At 46.7% G+C, this 25,256-nt stretch overlaps 1 protein-coding gene and 1 long non-coding RNA gene across 2 annotated transcripts in view; one reads left to right on the plus strand and one right to left on the minus strand.

The window, feature by feature from the left end:
- The window catches only part of Vwa2 (von Willebrand factor A domain containing 2), a 25,794-nt gene continuing 538 nt past the window's right edge, over positions 1 to 25,256 (minus strand). The window contains exons 2-13 of the mRNA XM_048338206.1: positions 24,067 to 24,141; positions 22,793 to 22,926; positions 14,101 to 14,210; positions 12,297 to 12,491; positions 10,534 to 10,667; positions 9,850 to 9,982; positions 7,800 to 7,855; positions 7,412 to 7,519; positions 5,279 to 5,851; positions 2,751 to 3,302; positions 2,177 to 2,302; positions 1 to 1,649 (exon numbers count right to left, since the gene is read on the minus strand). Of these exons, the coding sequence (XP_048194163.1) occupies positions 1,573 to 1,649; positions 2,177 to 2,302; positions 2,751 to 3,302; positions 5,279 to 5,851; positions 7,412 to 7,519; positions 7,800 to 7,855; positions 9,850 to 9,982; positions 10,534 to 10,667; positions 12,297 to 12,491; positions 14,101 to 14,210; positions 22,793 to 22,926; positions 24,067 to 24,141 (2,273 nt within the window). The 3' untranslated portion in view covers positions 1 to 1,572. The remainder of the gene's footprint in view (positions 1,650 to 2,176; positions 2,303 to 2,750; positions 3,303 to 5,278; positions 5,852 to 7,411; positions 7,520 to 7,799; positions 7,856 to 9,849; positions 9,983 to 10,533; positions 10,668 to 12,296; positions 12,492 to 14,100; positions 14,211 to 22,792; positions 22,927 to 24,066; positions 24,142 to 25,256) is intronic.
- Positions 11,594 to 25,256, plus strand: part of LOC125346039 — a 23,796-nt gene continuing 10,133 nt past the window's right edge. Inside the window, exon 1 of the long non-coding RNA XR_007209850.1 lies at positions 11,594 to 11,625. This is a non-coding gene — a long non-coding RNA (uncharacterized LOC125346039). The remainder of the gene's footprint in view (positions 11,626 to 25,256) is intronic.

The following is a 25,256-nucleotide window of genomic DNA, read 5'->3' on the forward strand; positions in this document are numbered from 1 at the left end:
AAGAAAGTAGAACTAGAGGTTTATCTTAAATCAGAGAAATGTGCTGGGTTGGTTAGACAATAAGATATCAATTCCTTGCTGCTATTCAAGGGCCAGACCCCAGCTCCTAGAAAGAAACAGGGAAAGTTCTTAACACATCAAACCAGTTTGTTGCTGAAGTCTAAGTAATTCAAATGAGACATGCATTTATCCCTAATGATAATGACCCCAATGGTAAAACAATTAACCTTCTACAAATCTTAATGAATTCACATAGTTTCTATGCTAGCACTGCTCAGAATCTCTGGTGGGCAGGTGATTCTGCCCTGATGCTGTCATCTGTGAAGGATATTGTGATAACAAGAAATTTAATTATTAATGAAAATATCCCTCTAACACAAACGATTGTCACAACTCAATGCTTGGAAGAACAGATCCATGCCTTCAACATACCACAGTGATACTTCTAGAAGCATGTTTCTAATTGCAGAAAACCTGAATTTCTTTAAAGTTTGTTGAAAGCAAAGTAGCCTTGCCTCGAATTTTTGTATATAAAAGAACACATTAAAATATGCTAAAAAAAAAAAGCAAAAACACTATAATAATATATCCAGATTTCTGTCAGAGCTCAATAAACACTTCTAGTGTAAGTCCAACAACTTGCCCAAGGAGAAGCACTTATTTCTGAATACTGATTCCCAAGTACCTAGTTTGCCAGAAGAAAATCCAAATAACTCTTGTTGTCACATAGGTACAAAATATCTCTGGTAAATAAATAGCCAACCATGTCTCTTGTAATATTCCTTTAAACACTGGGCATGAAAAGCAAATCAAAACAAAAACTTAACACAATACCTATGTTTTAAACAGCAAAACTCTATGAGCTTTTTTATTGTTCACTTGTTGAGTTCTAGAATTCTACTCTTTGTCCTGTAGAAGTAGGATAAATGGAGTTTTTAATATGCCCATCACCACGAACCCCTCCTAAGTACACTTTTTTGAAAAGGAAGCCCTGGGCACTCAGTCCCTCCCTTATAGATAAAACCTGCAAATTCTAGTCTGAGACCTTTTCAGTTCTCTCCCCAGTATAGATAGATCCAGTCCCCAGAAGAATTCACAAATGCTAGCCAGCTGAATTCCTCTTTACACTACGAGTTAAATGCACATGAGAGATCATTCCGGAAATGAAGAGGACTATACATTTTCCCTCTGGTCCTCCTCACACTTCAGTAAATGCATTATTGATGCAACATTTTGTCTAGCATTTGTGGCCAGCAAAGTGATGAGCAATTAGGCCATCAAATGTCCCTTTCTCCTCAGAGGGAAAGTGGCAGGTGACTTCCTGGACAAGGTACAACCCAGCACAGACAGTAAGCACTGACACATCACACTTGCAGCAGCACTGTTGGTGAGTGACATCAGCTGCTATTGCTGTCATCAAGCAGCAGCGACTGCAGCTGGGATGTCCTTCTTCTCAATGAAGGCTTGTGAGCAGCAAGGCTCTGCCCAGAGCAAGAAATGGACATGCAAATGGCCCCGAGAGACCCACTTTGCTGAGGGCAGCATTCAGCTTCCGGGATGTCCAGGAAGTTGCTAGAAGGGAGCTGGCTGCTGTCTTGCAGGATCATGGCGGGAGGCACGTGTATTGGGGGCATCTCCCCTCAGTACCCCTGGAGAAGAAAGCAAACTCTGAAGGCATAAGAGTCTTTGTAAGCCCCTTCCTGTCCCTCTTCCTCCACAACTCAACACCCCCTCCCCCCACCCTAAGCAAGAGAGGCCATCACAACTCCATCTGACTACCCTTCACCCACTCCCTGGCTGTCAGAAGCTAATCTGTGCCAAGGAGACACTATTGTCTGCTGATTCCTGGCAAGGTCACTCTCCCAACAGCTCCTTCCTCCTTCTCCAGACCTCAACTCCTCTTCCATGGCAATATTCTCAGGGGATGGCTGCTCTTCCTATGCCACTGAGCAAAGAAAAACTCAAAGAGGATGCCCACCAACTCCCACCTGCCTGAGTCTCTGTTTTCATCCCCGTTACTCTGGATCCCCTGGACTCCTGAGGCTCGCTGCCCATGGCCATGCTTCCTGGGTGAATGAACAAGGGACTGAATGGCAGGCCTGTCTTCAGTAGTGTGTAGGACTTATGGCAGGACCAAGAGTACACCCCAACAACCCCCCCCCATTCTCATACTCACGATTCTCGCAGTGGGGGCCCTCCCAGCCACCCCGACACGCGCAGCGGTAGCTCCCATTCCGTAGGACACAGGTGCCCTCATTCATGCATGGGCTGGGTTTGCAGAGGTTCACTGGACGCTTGGCTTCTGCAATGGAGAACGTGGTCACCAGGACCACACTGGGTCACACCTAAACGACCCCCGCTCTAAACAAGCCCAATTCTGATTCGAGGTGCAGCATCTTACACATCTTCCTATCTTCTCCAGCCCTAAAGTCTGTCATCTGCTACCTGTATCAGTGTACACACAGGGTGCTTACAGCACTGGGGAGCTGTAGTTTTCCTAAAAATACCATCCATCTGACGGAAGGCACGAATCTCAAGTTTGGGAAGGAGCGTCTGGGTTAAGTTCCCTGCTTCTTAGCTGTCAAATGGAGGCAGTTACACCTACTGCGGGACTTGGCGAGAGCATGGGATTTAGTGCAAACCCTGGCATGTGAAACCTGAGCACCTGTTCTGTGGAGGCTCCAGGGGGCCTGTCTCCAGAGGGTTCCTGTCTCAGGGGCGCCCTGAAGGGCCCAGCTTGTCCCACTCACCTCCACATAACCACTTGATGAGCGTGTCCCGATGGTAGTGCAGATCAGCAAAAGTTGCCACGTGGATCAAGGAGTCCCGGGGACCAGCGAGTCTCCTGAGAGATTCTCTCAGCACAGGCCCCACACCCACCACCAAGACAGAGATGCCATTGCTTCTCAGCTTCTGGACAGGGACAACTGCATCCTCTGCCCCCCGCCCACCAGTGAGCATCACCACAGCCTTGGGGACCCCAGGCCGGGCACCTCTCTGGACAGTCATCACTTTATCATAGATATGCAGCAGGGCCATGCCGGCTGAGCCCACCCCACCCAAGTAGGGGGCCTGGCTCATGGCCCGCAGAGCGGCAGCGCGGGTGAGATGGGTGTCCAGCCCAAAGGCTGTCTGCACCTGACTTCCGTAGACTACCAGGCTGACCTGCGTCACATCCGGGTTCACGTCAAACTGGAGGGCACAGCTCCTCACAAAGCCCTGCATCTGGGCGAAGTTCTCAGGCCCCACGGAGGCTGAGGAATCCAACAGGAAGACCAGGTCCAGTGCCTGTGTCTGGCAGCCTGCGGGAGCAAGCAGAGACGAGTCCCCAAACGGGCCTGGCCAGAGCCCAGGTCAGCCTCTGCTGTCTGTCCATGCAGTATCATCCTCCCTCCTCCTCCCTTTCCTCCTTCCTCCTCCCCTCTCTCCTTCATTTCTTCCTCCTCATGCCCATAGGCCACTCCTCCCTTGGAATAAAAAGCAGGCATTGGAAAACCTAGCTAGACTGCCTTCCACTTCCCCTAACTCTTTGCTGTCTGAGAGACGGTGACCTTGGGCCTCAAAGTAGCCAAGCCACTGCTGACCCAAGGTCACTCTCCTGTGAACTGTGGAAGGAGCTTCGAGCACACGGAAGCCATTGGGCTTCGGGGTCTCTTGTCACAGCATCTCCACCTGTGCTTTCATCCAGCTCCCTACCACGTGCTCCCCCAGGGGTCCCCACTGTACTTGAGGCACTAGAGAGGTCGATGCCCCCCTCCACCGGCTGACAGTTGGTGGAGCACAGGCAGGAAGTGAGAATTCTAAATGAGCGTGAGCACCATGGGGAAATGCAGAGGAGGGCAGAGCTCAACAGGGCTCAGGGCTTCTCCGATGTGTTGGTGTCTCAGCTAAAAACTGGGGGAACACTGATGCTGGTAGGGTACAGGGCCTCCCACACAGGGAAAAGGGGCTGCAGGGAGGCCACAGAAAGGCTACAGACCAGACTGCGCAGCTCTCAGAAGCCCACCAAAAAGGTATGGGGCAGAGGGAACAGGAGAGGTTAAGTATGGAGCCAGAAGGTCTGAGCACCTGATTTTACTGGCTTTTACAGAGCCATTCTAGTACAAAGAAAATCAAGAAACTGTCACAGCACAAGGAGTTTGAGGAGACCAGCCCACCGTGTATCTGTAAGATCCTGGCTAGCATTGTAAACAGAAGGACATTAGGTCAAAATGAAGGAAGTGGGACTAAAGTAATTGTGGTAGTAAAAAGTAATAATGCCTCCATAAGAGCTTGTGAACTTGTAACAATGTGTCATAATAATGTAAGGTGTTAACAAGAAGGGAAAATGGGTATGAGATTCAAGGGAACTCTCTGCTACTGTCACATTTTGCTATCTGTAAATCAGTCAGAAATTCTTCTTGTTAAAAAACACACTGTTTTCTACCCGGGACTAGCCTGAAGGGGCAGAATGAGAGTGGACAGTCCAATCATTACCTTCTTACAGGAGGAAAGCCTCTTGCCTGAGGCTGAGAAGCCAAGAGCTTCCCACTGTCCCCTGTCCCAGGGGACCCAGGGCACCCAGTCAAGAATGTGTGCCAGCTATGATCTCTCCAGCGGTGACCAGACTCCTCCCCAGTGCTGAACAAAGCCAATTCCCAGAGCTACTGTTCCCATTGCACCCTCAGACAGCAGCTCCCTTCTGTGGGCTATAAAACAGCGCAGGACAGAAGAATATCAAAACATATCCCGGGTATATATTTATAAAATGTTTGTGCATGTATTGCATGCATGTGGACGTGTGTGTGCAGGTACACGGACGTGTGTGTGCATTGTGCATGAGCATGAACACGTGCGAGTGTATGTGCTGCATCTATGTGCATGCACGTGTCTGTGCAAGTGTGTCCAAGGAACTCATTTCCTCCTGTGCATTTCCATCAACGAAGTCGGAAACCTGCTGTCCTAGAACAGGCTTGGCAGATTTAGAGCTCCTTGTTAGCACTACTAAAAATGATTGTGAAAAATAAAACATCTATAAACTTTGCCAAGCCTGTACGAAGTGTGTGTATTGCTGTTCTTGCCTAATCTTCACAAAAGCCCTTCCGAATGTGCTATCATTACTCGACCCATTTTCTCCACCTTCTGAGAACCTACTGGTCACGTGGCTGACACACCAAAAGGCAGGCCTGTGGCTCCAGCCTCCAGCATGGGCGCTTGGAGAGAACACTGGTTAGCCGTCACCAGAAGGACAGACCATCCCATTGGCTGGCTGGTCCTGGGTCAGGCGCTGTGACCTTACCGGGTTGTGGCTGGCTGCACAGCTTTCTCTGCAGCTCTGGGATTTGGGTGAACAGGTCCTGGGGGTCTGTGTAGACCATCACATGCTTCGGGCTCCCCGTGATCTCCTCCAGCTCTGCCCGCACAGCCACCCTGCCGATGGCCAGCAGGAGCAGTTCTCTGGCTCTTGCGTGACGTGCGGGGCCGGCGACCTCATCCTGGGAGTGTGACTCTGTGAAGAGGACCACCACTCTGCGGGGACGGTTCTGTCCTGTCCTGGTGGCGATCCCAAAGCCACGCTCTGCTGCCTGCCGCAAGGCCTTGCCCGTCAGGGTGGGGCCACTCGTGAATGGAATGCGGTCAAGGCTCTTGACCAAGTCTGGCACATCCGGGTACTCGCCCACCGGCACGACCACCTCCAGCTCCCTGTTGTACACAGCCACGCCCACACGGGCTCTCGAGTCCTCGCTCAGCACAGCCTGCACGAACCGCTTCACAAAGGCCTTGGCCCGCAGGAAGCCCTCCAGGGTGGTGTCCGCAGAGCTGTCCAGCAGGAAGAGGACATCGATCCTGCAGTCCAGGCTCAGTTTGGGGGCTGTGGGAATCACAGTGACACCCACGGTCACAATTTAGCCAGAGCACAGTGCATATCAGGATCAGTTCCACTCAAGATGCCCCCACACCAGTCAGTCAGAGAAACCTCCTCCTAGGAGGGACATGAGGCAGGGAAACTGAGGCCTCTGGATCTTAAGTGATCGTTTGCCACTGAGTTTGAGACTGATCTATGGGGAGCTTCCCAACCTGTTTCTGGCTAAGGGTCTTCATTCAGCTACTTCTTTAGAAAACAAAATGCAAGGCAGGGAGCAGTGGCTCACACCTATAAGTCCTAAGGGATCAAGGTTTGAAACCAGCTTGTGCAGGAAAGACAGTGAGACCCTATCTCCGATTAACTAATAAAATAAAACTGGACTAGGTTGGGAATGTGGCCTAGTGTTAAGAGTGCTTACCTGCATACATGAAGCCCTGGGTTTGATTCCTCAGCATCACATATACAGAAAAAAAGCCAGAAGTGGTGCTGTAGTTAAAGTGGTAGAGTGCTAGCCTTGAGCAAAAAGAAGCCAGGGACAGTGCTCAGGCCCCGAGTCTAAGCCCCAGGACTGGCAAAAGAAAAAAACTGTACTGGAGTTGTGGTACAAGTGGTAGAATACCAGCCATGAATATTCAAGCAGTGAGCACAAGGCCTTGAGTTCAAGCCGGGTACTAGTACACTCATAACAAAAGCAAACTGCATCCATTTTCTAATTCCTTCTTAAAACCTCAATTAGTGATTTTTTTTGTTGTTTGTTTGTTTTGTTTTTGCCACCCATGGGGCTTGAACTCAGGGCCTGAGCACTGTCCCTGGCTTCTTTTTGCTCAAGGCTAGCACTCTACCACCTGAGCCACAGCGCCACTTCCGGCTTTTTCTATGTATGTGGTGCTAAGGAATTGAACCCAAGGCTTCATGTAAATGAGGCAAGCACTCTACCACTAGGCCACATTCCCAGCCCTCAATTAGTGATTTTTATAACCTTAGAAATCTTTACTTGGTTTAAGATCATGAAGGCATGCTCTTACAGGGTCTTCTAGAAGCTTCCCTCCTTTGCCTTTTATAGTTACTTCTATGATCATGTGGACTTTGGGGGGAGGTAAGTTCTGAGCTCCAGGTACAGATCTATGGCTCTGGAATGAACTCAGCAGCACACACTAGTGAGAAGCCCTCCCTGCATCCTAAGCACTATACACAAACCCATCTAAAAGTAGAAGTTTATACGATCTTGGCTTCACATCTTTACAGCTAAAAGGGGCTCCTCTTTTGTAGAGGAAAGAAGAAAAGGTTCTTGCCAGAACCAGCCCCCAAAATACTCAAACATCAGGCAGACCTCCAGCTGATAAGCAGAGACCGCCGTCCTGCTAGAGCCCTTTCACCTGGATTCTTTACTCCTGGAGCCTCAGAGGCCGGATCAGGAGATGCCAGGTGAGGTACTGGGAAAGTGGATGGCTCTATACATCTCAAGGGCTAGTTTTCCTCAGGAGCCACAAAAAAAGGAGGTAAAAGAAGGCCAAATGCAGGCTTCTCGTGCCCCCCAGTAGTCTTGGAAGTCCTGAGCATACATACCGCAGTTGGCCTCCCCTCCGAAGGCCAGTGGGCAGAGACAGCGGTACCGGCCCATTTCTTCTGGAATGCACGTGCCTCCGTTCTGACAGGGCTGCGAGTCACAAGGGCCTATCAGAGAAATACCCATTAACACCCGAACAAAACAGGACAGAGTTGAAGCCGGACAGTGAGAGGAGCAAATCCTGAAGGGCTCAACTCCCTTCTTTCCCCACTGTTTACTAGGAAAACAGCCCAACACCTGCAACAGAGAAGGTGAGAAAAGAAACAAGCACAGGAAGGGCTGCTCACCCCCCATCATACATGCACAGGAAGACAATGGGAGCTCCAGATATCAGATAAACATGATCCAGTGTTCAGAGAGAACCGGTGAACTGAAGGCAGAACGTACCTGGGCAGGTGGTCCTATAACAGCTGGTGGGGTGGCTGACCAACACTTTCTTCCAGCTATGATCCAAAGAAACAGAGTGATGGAGAGATCAAAGGTTTCCAAGAAGATTATAAAACCCACAAACTATATAAGACTCCAATGCAGAGTGGGTCAAGAAAGATTACATTGTTTCCTTTCTTTCTGTGTACACATACATTAAAGAATGCTTCAAACTACCCAGAGATGATTTCAAAAAGAAAGACAATATAAATTGGCAATCACAGTGGGAATTAGAGACCTCTGTATGCAAAATTCCAAACTTAGGAACATTTTTTTTATTATAAGCTATTTTTCTGAGGCCCACAACAAAGGAGGTGGTGGGAAGGGGGTAATTTGGGGATCCAGCTACTGAAGTGGGGCTGCATGACCAGGTTTGTTTCTTCCTTCTCTAGCCTCCAGTGCCCTATGATGTGACCTGTAGTGTTCAACTGTGTTCTTTGGCACTTTGATGGTGAGAGAAGGGGACAGGATGACCAGGGTGCTAGGTCTTCCCAGTGCTCTGGCCCTGTCCCTTCACTCTAACTGTGCTACTTCTATCTGCTCAGCACCAGCAGCTCCACAAGGCTCTGAAGCTCAAGCATATTTGTGAACCATGGGACTCTATGACTTCTTAGCATTCTTTGACAACACAAAGCCAGCATTCCCCTGGAGTAGCTTCCATGTGCCAGGTATCCCCATTGCTACCTTGAATCCACAGCTCCCTGATGAGACAGTAGCCTCCATTTTCCAGGAGGTTACGTGGGTTCCCAGGGCGGAGCTAGGTTACCTAAAGTAGCATGGCCACTGGGCCACACCAGGGCTGGGATTTCAACCATCACCCCTTACTCCAAAGCCTCATACTCGGCCCACTGGACCTCATTCACCTCCCCCCCACCCACTTTGTTTTTCTGGTCCTGGCCTTGAACTCAGGGCCTGGGTGTTGCTCCTGAGCTGCTTCTGCTCAAGGCTAGCGCTCTACCACTTGAGCCACAGTGCTACTTCTGGCCTTTTCTGAGTATTTATTGGAAATGAGAGTTTCACAGACTTTCCTGCCTAGGCTGGCTTCACACCACAATCCTGAGATCTCAGCCACCTGAGCAGCTTGGATTACAGGAGGGAGCCAGCCAGCAGTGTATGGCTCTCGCTCACCTGTTTCGGGTCTCTGGGATAAGTCATTCTATAGCAGGAGAAAATCCTCAGCAGACCCCAGGAGGATCTTGGGCCTTGGCAAAAATATCAAGCAAACAAACTATTCCCCTCAGGGCTCCTTCTAATAAGATCCTGCCCAAGCTTCCTGCCAGTGATAAGCAGATCAGGCTCACCTCTGAGACAGGGCCTTTCCAGAAGTACAGTGGGATAAAAGGCATGTCAAATTTTAAAAATGTTAACTAAACTACCTGCTCATTAAAAAGAAATCTAGCCAGGTACTGGAACCTGGTGGCTTGTGCCTATAATTCTAGCTACTCAGGGAGGCTGAGATGTGGAAGATATCAGTTCAAAACCAGCCCCAGACAGAAGTCTGTAAGACTCCATCTGCAATTCGCTAAGCAAAAAACAAGGCAGGGGGTGTAGCTCAAGTGGCGGAGTACCAGTCGTGAGCAAGAAAGCTGAGGGTGAGGCCCTGGTTCAAGCCCTGGTATTGGCAAAAAGAAAATATTTTCTTCCAAACCCACAGGGCAGGTCATAGGAGATAGAATACAATGTCCAGGTAAAAGCTGCATCTCTCACACTCCCTCCTTCCCTAGTGGCCTCTTAAAGATCAAAGTCCTCGCTCAGAGAGCTCATGTGCCCACTTCTCCCCCAGGCTTTGGTGGGTCAAGTCTGGATACAAAAGCCACTACCTGTGCCAGACCCTCCTGGTAACACTGGTCCAACCACTCAGGCCAGCTGGGCTCTGTGCTACGACTGGCAGATTGATGGGCGCAGCTGTGTCCGTTCTCCTCCCACAGAGCTGGGTCCCAGTCTCCTCCAGTCCCTGTCACACACTCCACAGCTATGTCCAGCACCAGGGCCCCAGACCTCATGGACAAACCTGTAGTAGGGGCAGCGCAAGGCCAGCACTGCGTCTGCACGCTGCAATCCCCTCCAGCACAGGGCATCGCCCGTGAGTTCCCGGATGGTCTCCAGTGTCTTGCGTTCACACGGGTGAGCCTCAACCCTGCAGTCTTTCCGTGGGACATGCCGGTGGAGAAGACACAAGAAGAGGACACCTTCCACCTCCATCCCTGCTCCCCAGAAGCAGCCGTTCCCGGTGGCTCTGCTGTCAGCCGGGCACCTGTGGCTTCTCTCAGAGCACAGGGAAGCTGAGCATCTACTCTCGCCAGACTCTCACTCCATGGCTTCCAACAGAGCATGCGCACGTGAACCTTCTATCTGGTGAGCATTGCTTTAGCTTTGAGGGTCATCCTGTACTCCTCCAGGGCTATCAAGGCAGGGGAGCAGACTGAAGAAATGACAGGACACTACCCCAGCTCTGGGCCCCAATCCCTGGGTCATCAGTCATCAGGGTTCTCGCTGGGGAAATGCACAGGGCAGGTCACAGGGAACAGAATACAAAGCCCAGGGAAAAGCTGCCTGTCTCTTAACCTCCATCCCTCCCTGCCTCCCTCCGTTTCCCCCTCCCTCCCTAAGAAAGCTCTTGCCTCTGAAATGCCGCCCACCCCATGCCTTGTTCCTCCTGTGCAAGGTCCCTGGCTGGTGGACTGGATGGTCCTACCTGGCGCAGCTGGAGTGCAGAGGGCAGAGCTGCTGAGGGTGCTGAGGAGGCCATTGGTGGCATCCTCCACCTGCTCAGCCAACAGCACGTGCTGCTCCTTGGGCTCAGTGGCCAGCACGTGCAGCTCCTCCCACCTGTAGAGAGGTTCCGATGACACAAGCCCCACGCCCACCTTCTTCTTTCCCACCCATCTCCGAGATCAAGAGCTCCTTGGGAACAGCAGCACCATCCTACTGGCTCAGAGACTGCTTCACAGCAACACTATCCAACTAGGAGGAAGGCAAGGACCAAGAAGTCAACTCAAGTGATGTGCACAGTCACTAACTCAGAGGTGGGGTTCACCCTCATAACCATCAGTGCATATGTGAGACAGTCTTAACAGATTCAGGTGACTGCTTCTGGAAAACTCACAGGTAATGGAGAAAAACCATCTATCAGAAAGCAATTTGAAATGATAACAGGAGAAAAGCAAACAGGGATCACTAGTAATAGGAAAGCCAGCAGTGTGGTGATGTCCAGGTGAAATGTCCAAAAGAGGTGGCCAGTGGACACTGTCATTAGAACCCAAGACAAAAGCAACACTGGGTGTGATGGCACTGGACTATGAAGAAGGAGCAAAACGATGCTGAGAAACTGCTTGGTAAGAAATTGGGACAGGATTAAAATATACTACACACGTGTATGGGAATATCATAACCAAAATTTTTAATGCAATGTTTATTTTTAAAAATAAGGCAGGGGCTGGGAATATGGCCTAGTGGTAGAGTGCTTGCCTTGCATACATGAAGCCCTGGGTTCAATTCCCCAGCACCACATATAAAGAAAAAGCCAGAAGTGGCGCTGTGGCTCAAGTGGTAGAGTGCTAGCCTTGAGCAAAAAGAAGCCAGGGACAGTGCTTAGGCCCTGAGTTCAAGGCCCAGGACTGGCAAAAAAAAACAAAACAAAACAAAAAAAAACAGGGCAAAAACAGACAAACAACTACAAAAGCAATACTTGCAAAACTGTTTGGTGTAAGTGAACTGAACACCTCGGGGAGGGGGGGAAGGGAAAGGGGGAGGAGGGCGGGGGGTATGAGGGACAAGGTAACAAACAGTACAAGAAATGTATCCAATGCCTAACGTATGAAACTGTAACCTCTCTGTACATCAGTTTGATAATAAAAATTTGAAAAAAAATAATAATAAGGGGCAGAGAAGTCTGGAAATTTAACTCAGAAGTGGAGCACTTGCCTAGGACATGCAAGGCCCTGAATTCAATTCCAAACGCTCTGTCCATAGCTCCTGCTCCACTTGTTTTTCAGTTAAGATCTTGCTTTTGCCTGGGCTGATCTTTGGCCATGATCTTCCCACTTCTGCCTCCTAAGTAGCTGGGATTACAGGTGTGTTTTATCCTTGACTCAAGAGAAAGAATTTCAATGGCACTGAAGCCCTGACCACCACCATGAATAGCTGATTCAATCCAGGAAGTAAGATGACTCCACGAATTTCCATTTCTTCTCAAATGAATTTGAGTTGCTTTTCTGGCACTTGCCACAAAATCTATTCAGACAACGCTAAAGAGCACAAAACGCTGACTTCCCCAAGCTGGGACCCTATATGCCAAGTCCCCAAATAGCAACTCACAGAAAAGGCAGAAACATGCAAGGATCTGTTTTCCCAGCTTCCAGTCTTGCCACTGCTGTGGTGGAAACTCTGACACCCTCTCTGCTGTCATGGTCCCCAGGATGTCCTCAAGAGGCCCCCAGAATGATAAGAGGCACTCACCTGGGAAACCGGACCCCCACAGCAAACACAGTAACTCCCTTTTCCTTCAGCTGCTTGGCTGGCAGTGCCACATGCCCCTGGGACTTCCCGTCAGTGACAATGATAAGGAGTTGGGGCACGGAGCCATTCCTGCCCCCAGGAAACCCCCCGTGCAGAAGGTGTTTCAGAGCGAGGCCCGTCTCTGTGCGTCCTCCTCTGAGGAAGCCATTGGGGGGAACAAAGGAAGACATATGTCAGCGAGGTGGGAGATAGAAATTGAGAAGATAGTCAGAAATCAGTCGAGCTCCTGTTATTCCAATTCTACCATCCAAACCACAGTGATGAGTAGAAATCCACCTATTCTACGAAGTTGGAGCTCACTCTGCCCACTTACTTCTGTTATATTATATAATAATGTCATTCTGTATGCACATGGGCATTTGTTTATTGTCTCCTTCAACCTGTAGTGATGACTCCAGGCTGACAAGTCTTATCTAACACCCACCTCCTAACTCATGCGTCACCCCCATTCTTGTCTCAGTTCAGCATCTCAAGGGTGGGAAGGTAGATAACCAGGCTGAAGAAAACCATGTGCTGGGGCTGGGAATATGGCCTAGTGGCAAGAGTGCTTGCTTCGTATACAGGAAGACCGGGGTTCAATTCCCCAGCACCACATGTACAGAAAATGGCCAGAAGTGGTGCTGTGGCTCAAGTGGCAGAGTGCTAGCCTTGAGCAAAAAGAAGCCAGGGATAGTGCCCAGGCCGAGTTCAAGGCCCAGGACTGGCAAAACAACAACAACAAACTAGACCTCCAGCACTCTCCATTAACAAAAAGGAAAAAAAAACCTCATTAAGAGAGTGAGTACTTTGAACTGAGCCACTGAAAGAAGGAAATCCTATCTAAGAAAGTGCATTTCTGGTTGTTTTTTTTTTTTGCCAGTCCTGGGGCTTGAACTCAGGGCCTGAGCACTGTCTGGATTCTTTTTGCTCAAGGCCAGCACTCCACCTCTTGAGCCACAGTGCTACTTCTGATTTTTTTCTGTATATGTGGTGCTGAGGAATCGAACCCAGCGCTTCATGCATGCTACCCAAGCACTCTACCACTAGGCCACATTCCCAGCCCTGAAAGTGCGTTTCTTTACAGAGCTGTGTCATGCCATCCTTTGGGCCCTCTGCTGGAAAAGTAGAATCAAGTCTCAATAACACCTTTTCAACCATATCCTCTAGTATTCCAGACACCAGACAGTACTGTACCAAACCTCTGTGAACCTATGGGCAAACACATTCCCACCAGCTGCCTTGTAACAGAAGTCACCACCCCATCCACATACACATCACTCATACATTTATTCAGAATGTACACAGACAAGCACATAAACAGGTATTCCTCATTTTAAAGCACTCTCAGTAGCAGAATGACTCTTCTATTATTAGACTACAAAAATGACTCTGGGAGAAGCATGGTGAACCATCCAAGCAGCAGGGGTCTCCTCAGGCAACTAGGACCAAGTGTCCTTCCCGAAGCCCCACACGCTTCACTGCAGTCCAGTCCTTGAAAAGCCTCTGTCCCAAGCAGCTGACAACTACACATAATGCCAGCAAATATTTTTTCACTTGCATTTAAATTCCCATGGGCACATTTTAATGCAATAAGGAGGGATGGTGTTGAGAAGGAAATTCTCTTTACTTTCTATGCATAGAGCGAGCACTGGATGCAACCCACAGATATCTCAGTAAGTATTCAGACCAGGGCTGATCCCTGCGAGGGATAATTTTCTAGGCAGCTGGCCTCATCCCAACCATGGCGGTATCTGATCATACTCACTTGAAAACCATACTCTTGAGTCTTGCCTTCACTTCCTTTCGGGTTGAAAATGAATCCAAGGGGAATTCCAGATGAGGAGTGGAACCAAACTGGAATGCCCCCACTCTGACCTGTAGCAGTAGAAGATGGGGATGAGGGGTCAAATATTAAACATTCCAAAATAGAAAGAAATGAGGGGAAAGGCTCCCAACCCTGCTTCCTGTTCACCAACAAGTACCACTGCCCAGCCAAGAATGTAGAAGAAAATGGTCACGCCTTTTATCTTGTTTCATGACCCCCTCCCCTCCATAGGCAACTATACATCCTGACAATGTTTTCTTTCTTTTTCTTTGTTGCAAGTCCTGGGGCTTGAACTCAGGGCCTGGGCACTGTCCCTGAGCTTCTTTTGCTCAAGGCTAGCACTCTACCACTTGAGCCTCAGCACCACTTCCAGCTTTTTCTGAGGAATCAATCCCAGGGCTTCATGCGTGCTAGGCAAGCACTCAACCACTAAGCCACATTCCCAGCCCCTTGGCAACGTTTTCAATGGAGCTGTGATTAGCTTTAGGACAGATCTCTGCTCATCTTGCTGACTGCCTTCCCGGCCCAGGCACCGTTGTGCATTTGCTCACGTGATCATTGTAAGCACGGCTAATACACATTATTCCTACACAGACCAAAATGTGCAGGTGACATGGAATAAGGGTCATGTACAAGGGCTCACTTGCCTAGGGCTAGTAAGAGAGGGGTCCAGGACTTGGGACATCTGGCCTTTCCTTAAAGCCTGATTTTAGGTCTGCCTTCTCAGAAACCAACAGAGACTTTTAGCAGAATGCTTGCTGACCCAATAGAGGGATCAACAGAAGTTCACCCCAAACACCACCACTGGGGGACCATCACCAACCACAGCCACCAGCCCCCAATCTTTCGCTATGTGGTCAGGACCTCTGGGACTGTTTCTACCAACCTGGAGAAAGGCCAGGTCTGTAAACCAGAGTCAGACTTGGGGACATTCAGTCCCCAGAACAAAGTAATACTACAGCTAAAGTTGATCTGCGTGTTGGCCAAGATTTCCAGTAGGGAAAGCGATTCCCATTCAAACAATTAGGCAATCTTTTGTTCTGGATAATGAGCTGATGTCCCCAGCTTGCCCAACTGGCCTCCCACAGGCAGGAAGCCACTTGGCATCTAAACCAGAAATGTCAATCTTGTATTGACAGGTGGGGTGATGGACACTAGAAGACAGAAAAAAGGACAAATCCAAGAAGTTTCTGACAAACAGCTCTTCCCTGATTACCCTTGAATGTACTGTATGACAGAAAAAAGGGAGGGGGTATTAGACGGGCACTGGAGACTCCTTCTGTAATCCCAGCTCCTCGGGAGCCTGAGATTTGAGGATTGTGTTTCCAAACCCACCTAGGGCAGATAAATCCTCCAAGCTCCTTCCCACCCCACCCCCAGGAATCAGCAGAATACTAGAACTGGAGGCGTGGCTTATGTGGTAGGGCATCCGCCATGGACACTAAATTGAAATTCCAGTACTGGCACACACAAAAAATGAGGGAAATGGTATCTCAAACTAGCGGAGGAAAGGTGTCTAGAAGTCAGCAAATGAGACCAGGACAACTGGATAGCCACCTATGAAACATTAAGGACAAATTGCAAGTGGATTCAAGACTTCACTGTAAAAAACCTAATTAGGAATATGCTAGTAGAACCCTTAGAATAATTCCTTTGTCACTAGAGGTGTACCAGGATAAAAATCCAGCTTTATAGCTGGGCACCACTCCTGTAATCCTAGCTACATAGGAGGCTGAAAACTGTGGCTCACTTTTTGAAACCAACCCAAGCAGGAAAGGCCAGGGGACTCTTCTCTCTAACCACTAAAAAAGCTAGAAGTAGAATCGTGGCTCAAGTAGTAGAGTACTAGCTTTGAGCAAAAAAAAAAAAGCTCCTGGACAGCTCCCAGGCCCTGAGTTCAAGCCCCAGGACTGTCATACAAATTAAAAAGTCCAGCTTTAAGCATTAAAAATCCTTTAAGGTAAAAAAAACAAAAACCTTTTAAGGTTATAAAAGGACTGATAAATCTGACCGAAAGCAACAAGAAAAATCTCTGACAAACCTATGCAGTGCAAAACATAGCTTAATTCAATAAAACAATTAAATAAATAAAGACAAGATTATTTGCAGTTTCTGTTGGGTGACAAAAGGTTTGTTTCCTTAATATATAAAGTGCCTATAGGATGCAATATGAAAAAGGCCAACAATCAACAGGAACTGGGCAAGTATAGAAACAAAGGTCACAGAATAGAAATTACAAATGGCTCATGAGTGCAAACATGTTTGGCTTTCTCATTGTTAGGGAAAACATATTCCCATCACGCATGAAGAAATATCATTTTTCCCCTTAGCAGAAACACCAATGCAATATCCACAAAGCTAAACATGCACTTGTAGACATCATTGGGAGAAATGAAAATTAGCACAGCATCCTCAGGGCAAATTTGTCAGTATTCATTAAAATTAAAAGTACACAAGGCTACTGGGAGTATATCTTTTAGATTGCTTTCCATATATATGCAACCAAGTATTTACAAAATCACAGTATATTTATAATCACTAATGCCCATTATTATGGGGTTGGCTAATTAGGCCTCAGTCAATTCCTATGACATAGTATTAAATTGGCTATAAGAATAAGAGATTTCTCAGCAAGCATAACCCTAAATGGTGAAAAACTAAAGCCATTCCCTTTAAAATCAGGAACAAGGCAGGGATGTCCACTCTCTCCCCTGCTCTTCAACATAGTACTAGAATTCCTAGCCAGAGCAATTAGGCAAGAAGAGAATATAAAGGGGATCCAAATAGGAAAAGATGAAGTTAAACTTTCTCTCTTCGCAGATGACATGATCCTATACCTAAAGGATCCCATAGACTCTACCCCCAAGCTACTAGAGCTGATCCAAAACTTTGGCAAAGTTGCAGGATATAAAATAAACCTTCAAAAATCTATGGCCTTTCTCTATGCTAACAACCCGAAGACCGAGGCTGAAATCAGGAAAGCAACTCCTTTTGCAATAGCCCCCCAAAACATAAAATACCTAGGAATGACCTTAACCAAAGAAGTGAAAGACCTCTTTGATGAGAACTTTAAAAGCTTGAAAAATGAAATTAAGTCAGAACTAAGAAAATGGAAAAACCTCCCATGCTCCTGGATTGGGAGGATTAATATAATCAAAATGGCAATATTGCCAAAGGCTATCTACAAATTCAATGCAATATCCATTAATATCCCAACACCATTCTTTAATGAAATAGAGGAAGCAATCCAGAAATTCATATGGAACAATAAAAGACCTAGAATAGCAAAAACACTCCTAAGCAGAAAGAACAGTGCTGGAGGAATTACAATACCCAACTTCAAGCTGTATTATAAAGCTATAGTAATAAAAACAGCTTGGTATTGGCACCGGAACAGGCCTGAAGACCAATGGAACAGAATTGAAGACCCAGAATTGAACCCACAGAACTACGCCTACTTAATCTTTGATAAAGGAGCTAAAACAATAGTATGGAAGAAAGATAGCCTCTTTAACAAGTGGTGCTGGCAAAACTGGCTCAACACATGCAACAAACTAAAACTAGATCCTTATATATCACCCTGCACCAAAATCAATTCCAAATGGATTAAAGACCTTGAAATCAAAACAGGCACCCTGAAAACACTAAAGGAAGGAGTAGGAGAAACACTTGGGCTCCTTGGCACAGGACAGAACTTCCTTAACAAAGACCCTGAAAGGCTACAAATCAAAGAAAGGTTGGACAAATGGGACTGCATCAAACTGCAGAGCTTCTGCACGGCAAAGGACATAGCTCGCAAGATAAACAGAAAGCCCACAGACTGGGAGAAGATCTTTACCGGACATTCAACAGACAAAGGCCTCATCTCTAAAATATATGCAGAACTAAAAAAATTACCTTCTTCCAAAACAAAACCGCAAAGAACCAATAGCCCCCTCATCAAGTGGGCTAAAGACTTACAAAGAAACTTCTCTGATGAGGAAATGAGACTGGCCAAGAGACATATGAAAAAGTGCTCTACATCACTGGCCATAAAGGAAATGCAAATCAAAACAACATTGAGATTCCATCTCACCCCAGCAAGAATGTCATATATCAAGAAAACTAATAATAACAATTGTTGGAGGGGATGTGGCCAAAAGGGAACCCTACTTCATTGTTGGTGGGAATGTAAACTGGTTCAGCCACTCTGGCAAGCAGTATGGAGATTCCTTAGAAGGCTCAATATAGAACTCCCCTATGACCCAGCAGCCCCACTTTTGGGTATCTATCCAAAAGCCCACAAACAAAATCACAGTAATGCCACCAGCACAACAATGTTTATCGCAGCACAATTTGTCATAGCGAGAATCTGGAACCAACCCAGATGCCCCTCCATAGACGAATGGATCAGGAAAATGTGGTACATATACACAATGGAATTTTATGCCTCTATCAGAAAGAATGACATTGCCCCATTTGTAAGGAAATGGAAGGACTTGGAAAAAGTTATACTAAGTGAAGTGAGCCAGACCCAAAGAAACATGGACTCTATGGCCTCCCTTATTGGGAATAATTAGTACAGGTTTAGGCAAGCCATAGCAGAGCATCACAAGGCCCAATAGCTATACCCTTATGATCACATAAGATGATGCTAAGTGAAATGAACTCCATGTTATGGAAACAATTGTTATATCACAGTTGTAACTACTTTCAACGTCCTATGTGTATGTGTAGTTTCTATTATTGATGATGTTCTTGTATCACCTTCCTGTGGTTGTACCTACACTATCTCTGTAATCTTATCTGAGTATATTGGAAACCGTGTTTACTGGTTTTGGAAGTAGGAAATTCAAAGGGAATACCAAATTTGAGAGACACGGGGTAAAAAAAGAGAAACAACTACAAAAGCAATACTTGCAAAACTGTTTGGTATAAGTGAACTGAACACGGGGGGGGGGGGGGGGAGGGAAAAGGGGGGAGGGAGGGGGGCATGAGGGACAAGGTTACAAACAGTACAAGAAATGTATCCAATGCCTAACGTATGAAACTGTAACCTCTCTGTACATCAGTTTGATAATAAAAATTTGAAGAAAAAAAAAGAATAAGAGATTTCTATCTGCAGATATGGATCCTCTTCCAAGATGATGTGATAGTAAAAAGATGGAAGTCAGAATGAGGTGTAGCCTAAGCTATCCTTTCTGATAAAGAGGGGAGGATAGCAGGATCTTTTGTATTATATGTAAATTTGTATGTACATAAATGTCACAATGAAATCTCTTTGTACAACTGATTTATGCTAATAACATTTTTTTAAAACAAGAATATACACGTGATTAGGTAAGTAGCAGAAAGAAAAAAAAATTCCTTGAAACCAGCAGCTGGGTCTATTTACTTGAGTTAAACAGGAAGGATACAACTTCAAAACAAAACAGGCAGGAAACAGGCAAAGTCAATAAGTAAGGCACTTAATTTAATTGGTGGTCTGGAAGCAAATAACTGCCTTTTATCTTCAGTTCACTGTACTCTCAGAAGCAAACCCGCCCACATTTCTCACCACACTGCAATCACTGTGCTTCAATAGCTTTAATCGGTCTATTAGAGCAGGAAGTGAACTTCTCAGCTTTTAGTGTTAAGAGGAAGACTTCAAACACCTTCAATACACCTCAGGAGTAGAGTATCCTCACAAAGCCTCAACTGAAAACTACTTGAAAATTCTTCTGAAAGCAAAACAGAGTGCCGATCAAATCCCTTATGCACAATGAAAAGGAGACAGAAAATCGCAGCAATAAGCTGGGCGCTGGGCGCTGGCGTCACATCTGGAATCTTAGCTACCCGATGGCTAATAGTGGGAGAATTGAGGTTCAAGGCCAGCCTAGTCAGAAAAGTTCACAAGCCTCTATCTTGAAAATAAACAGTATGAACAAGAGGTGAAAGGTGTGGTTCAAAGCATAGAGCACCAGCCTATCAAGCTTGAAGCCCCATTACCACAAAAATACAGCAATAAAAAGTATAAAAACGGAAGCCACAAAAAAAAAATTACTCTAAGGCAGAAATCACCCCACAGGGTAGTCTGTGTGCTCAGTCAAGATACTTGCTCAACCCAGGAAGACATCATTTCCTCTAGCTAGGAGATAGTCTCTCTAGAGCTCAAATGGAAGGTTCTGCCTTCTTAATATGATAGCCCACTCTGCGTTCTCTTCCAGGTGACAATGATAATTAGGGTCCTCCTTTATGGACATCTCCAGGCCCCTCACCTTCTTGGCTATCCGTGATAGGCCCTGTCTATCTGCCAGTATCTAACCTAAAGTGATCCTTTAGAAACTCAGTTGCCATAGTGGCCTAGCCACACTGAGATTACATTTCCTAGGCCCAAGGGATTGCTCCTCATAGCACCAGCCACAAACTTCCTTGACATATTTGTCTTCCTGTCTTCCATCTCCCCTCCTAGACTCCCTGCACTACCTCGTGGCTGGCTGTCCATTTGCTACGTGATAGTAAAGTATGGGTTCTGAGTGTCATTTCTCCCTCAGTGAGGCTGCCCACTGGGAAAGACATGACCCAAGGAGCAAGTCCTTGGCTGAGAGCCAAGAGCCCTGGTTCTTCCACATGTAAGTCTCTCCTGAGATTGCTCTGTGACCACTTGGTCTCTCTGTTTCCTCCACTGTAAAATATTCACTAATAATTGGTACCATTATTTTCTTCCTCCTTGCTATCCTCAGGGGTCTCCAGGCTATCTTCTCAAAATGTTAAGGATTTCTTCTTCCACAATTCACTGTGGAAGGACTCATAGAGAGAATCATTTGAAAAGTAAGACACTGAGCTGGGCAGGGTGGCTTATGCCTATAGTTTTAGGTACTCAGAAGGCTGAGATCCGAGGATTGCAGTTCAAAGCCAACCTGGGCAGGAAAGTCTATGAGACTCTTGTCTCCAGTTAATAAAAGGCAAGAAGTGGAGCTGTGGCTCAAGTGGTAAAACACTAGCCTTGCGCTAAAAAGCTCAGGGACAGTCCCCAGGCCCCGAGTTCAAGCCCCAGGACCAACAACAACAACAAAGAAAAGTAAAGCACTGTCAGGAGGAGGTAGAAATGCATCATCCATCCTGTGCCCTGGCCCTTTTAGGATCTACACTAACTGACCTCATATTCAGAGCCTCAGAGCTATGTGTGGCCAGATAGAATAGCATCTGCTGCAGTATCTGCAGAGACCAAACCAGTGCCTAAGGCCCAGGGACATGCCATTCTGCAGAAATCCTGGCCCTCATTATAAGCTATGTGTGCTCCTAAATCCTGGATGTTTTACTGGGAATTAACCCAGGAATGTCATCTTGGCATACCACTTCCTTCCTCAACTTGTATGTGACTAGTCTATAATTCAAATAATTACGACTTGCCAATCTGAAACACCTTCTTATTAAACTTGAGCTTGGGGTAGCAGGTCCATGTGTTTCAAAATCTAGAATGTGTTTCTCTAAATTTGTATTGCTGGGTCTCCCTCTGGAGTTGAGCCCTAATCTGCTCTATTACTACCCTCATCTCCCATGGCAACCACTAACTACCCTTGGCCCCTTATAAGCCACGCCCCTCTCCTTTCTGTATGCCTGCACCTGCCATTACAGTTTAGGCTTTTATTCATTCCTCTTTGTTTGTATATAAAAAGCAACCTATTCTACTTACCACTCGCATCTTACTTTTTACCCTTATCTGTTCTGGTGCCTTTGCCTGTCAGAGCACTTTCTCACTCACTTTGTTACAGGTGCCTGGGTTTTTCCATCATTAATCCATCGTGGATTAACCTGTTCTCTACTGTAGCTACGCAGATTGCCAAAAACCTTACACTATTAACAAATAACACTGCAATGAGTAACGAGGAGCGATGGCTTTGCAGAAGTGGCAGTATGGGTAGAATGAATTCCTAGAAGTGGAACTGTTAGGTCCAAAGGGCCAACAAGCCTCTGTCACTGTGATGGATATTGTTAGCAAGTCTCCACGGAGGATTCACCATTTGACCCTCCGGCCAGGAAAGCACAGAAACATGAGTTTCTTAAAGGTTTGCCCATGGAGTGTGACACTTAACTATGGATTTCTGAATAACTGCTGGTCCAAGATTTGCTATTGGAAAAGCCACTGGGAATCCTTCCACATGCCTAAAGACCATTTGTGTTTGGCTTCTTGGCAACTGTCTGTCCACATTCATTGTCCATTTTTCTATTGGGTTGTTCAAAATTACACCTTTCAGCCACACCACAGCTACCACAGTGTGCTGGTATTTATGATCCATATTTGAAGCCAGAGGAAAGGAAGATGTGAAATGTAGGTATATATCTTTGCAAGAAAGGGCAAGAGTTTACTTCACCCTGACACTCTAATCTGATCAGTAAGTGTTCTTTTCTCATTGTCCTGAAAATATAACTTCCTTCTCTACTGAGAAATCAGAGCTGTGTGTTCCGTCTTTCATTCCAACATCTGGGTGAGCACTTGGCTCAACCTGGGTGAGCACCATCTTGACTCTTCAGACTAGAATGAATTGGTCAGACTCACCTCCCCCCCCCCCCCGCCCAGGGTCACTAACTCAAAGGACAACGTCATTTCAAGGACTTCTTGTCACTTAACTGAAGCTACTTGGATACAGAGATTGACAAGGCTGGTACTCACCCGCTTAGGGCTGATGTCCAGTGTGTCACAAACTGTGATGGCAAAGTGCTTGGCCCGCTCAAAGCTCCCTTTCCCAATGCTGAGAGAGCCATCTAACAGAAACAGGACGTCCAGCGCCGCTGAGCACCACATCACTGGAGAGAACGGGACAGACAGGGCTGGATGAACTAGATTCTTCCATATCACAAAGACTCCCAGGTAAGGACCTGCTTGTGAATGCTTATTCAGCCCCAATTTGTGCTCAGGAAGAAGAGTCTCCTGGAACAGCCATGTCCCAGCCTTCAAGGAGCCATAATCTAGGTCACATGGTCACATAGTCACAGGGTATCATACAGTCAGACCAACAGGTGGGGCAATGTGATCCATGAGTTCAAGTAGCAGCAGTTGGAGCCACTCTGGCTGTCCTTTTCCTCCCTGCCTCACTGCCTCAAACATGTCGGGAGACATTTTAGATTTAACTCAACTGAGTTAATTCCCACAGCCACCCTGGGACAGATAACTACTCAATATATTTCTTGGAAATTTTTATTGAGGTTAAATGCCCACGCCACACAATTCTCCCACTTCAAGTGTACACTTTAACATCTTTAGCAGATTCGTGGATGACTTCTGTCATCTGCTACAGTCTATGCTGTCAGAACATTTGTCCTCACCTCAAGAAGAAATCTCGTACCTTTTTAGTTACCACAGCCCCTGCTCCCCAAATCTGCAGAGATTTGTTTTTGGTTTTCACTTCTACTGAACCAATGAGGAAAACAGAGCAGAGACATTTTGTGACTTTCTGAAACCAAAGTACCAGGACGAGCAGGGAAGGAAGACCAATGGTCTGGCTCTGAGAGGATCACCAGGAAGATGGTATCTCTCAAGAAGGAAGTACTGGAGCTGCTTTGAATGAAGGGAGGAAGGGATAGGTAGGGTGCCTTGGAAATCCAGCGCAGGTTGAGCACTTGGAAGGTCTCTGACTAGGATGGGAGAGGAAGGAATATGGTGGAACATGAGGTGGTTGGGTGGTTGGTGGTTGATAGGGAGCCTTTAGAGGCAAGCCAAGAAATGAGCAACCAAAAATTTACTGAGGCTGTTTTTGGGACTGGGGCTTTGTTATGTTTTCCAAGAAGAGTCAGTTGGCCAAGCCCCTGGTTGGAGAAAATGCCTGGCCATGTTGTGAAAGGGAATTGGGAGCGGGGTGGGGTCTCTGAGGGGGAGCAGGATTTTTCGTGCTCCCTCTCACAGAAATCTGAATGGGTGTTGGCAGGGGTAGGTAAACACAGGCTTACTTTTACTGGCAACAGCAATCTTCCCAATGGTCTCCCTGCTCACATGGACTTCCTGAAGCGAGAGGCATGGGGATGCTAGGACAGAAAACACCAGAAGCAGTCAGGACAAGGCAAGATGGTAACATTATATGACAATGAACTGGTAACAGGGAAGGAAACGTGGAGAAGTTCAAGGATATTTGTATCTCAGATATGACCCCATGGAAAGCTCAGGGTGCAGGCCAAATGCCATCTCCTGCATAGCATTAAATAGCATGAAGAAAACGGCTCCACTCTTATGAGGTGCCTTTCTATTTAGATTTGAGTATTTTGAAGAGAAACATTAAAAGTATATATAGATAGGCTATGAAGAATCAGAGATTCTTAAGACTTGGGTCCCTGGCTAGGAATAGTGCCAGTGGCTCAAGCCTATATTCTTAGCTTCTCAGGAGGCTGACATCTGTGCTTCATGGTTCAAAGTCATCTCAGGCAGGGAGGTCTGTGAGACTCTTATATCCTTAACTACCAAAAAGCCAGAAGTAGAGCTGTGGCTCAAGTGGAAGGACACTAGCCTTGCACAAAACTGCTCAGGCACTGTACCCAGGCCCCTGAGTTCAAACCTCAGGACTGGCAACCCCCACCCTACCCCCACGAACCAATTCTTCTCCAGGTGTGGCTCCTTGCACACTACCTAGGAACACACTTGGAAGGTCCCCAACCTGCTGCCAGGTATCTCAGGCAAAATCATCTTATTGCCATAAAAATCAACTTTTGATGTGAACCAACAATTCACAGGAGAAACATTTCTGGAAAAACATGCAGTGACCAAATGCTTTCACTTAAACAGTTTTAAATGTAAAAACTTATATCACCAAATCTGAAATTTGAATGACATTAGATCAGGATTTTTTTTTTTTTGCCAATGGTTAGTTGTACTGTAGGTGGACCTATGACTGCTGGAAAATAATCTGGCTAAATGGATTAAAAGCCATAAAAATGCTTGTACTGTTCCATCCTGGAGTGTACCTGGAAACTGACCTGAGGGAAAAGTAATTTTAGGGAAGGAAACATATGCACCCAGATTATCACCATTATTGGTGCTGGAGAAATAGAGGTGATGACAAATGATCCAGCAACATCACTCCTGTGTATACACATGGAAAAATCAAGTCAGCTTACTATAGACATGTTGATACATCCATTTTGTCATA

Source organism: Perognathus longimembris, chromosome 2, assembly GCF_023159225.1.
Source record: "Perognathus longimembris pacificus isolate PPM17 chromosome 2, ASM2315922v1, whole genome shotgun sequence".
Classification (NCBI taxonomy): domain Eukaryota; kingdom Metazoa; phylum Chordata; class Mammalia; order Rodentia; family Heteromyidae; genus Perognathus; species Perognathus longimembris.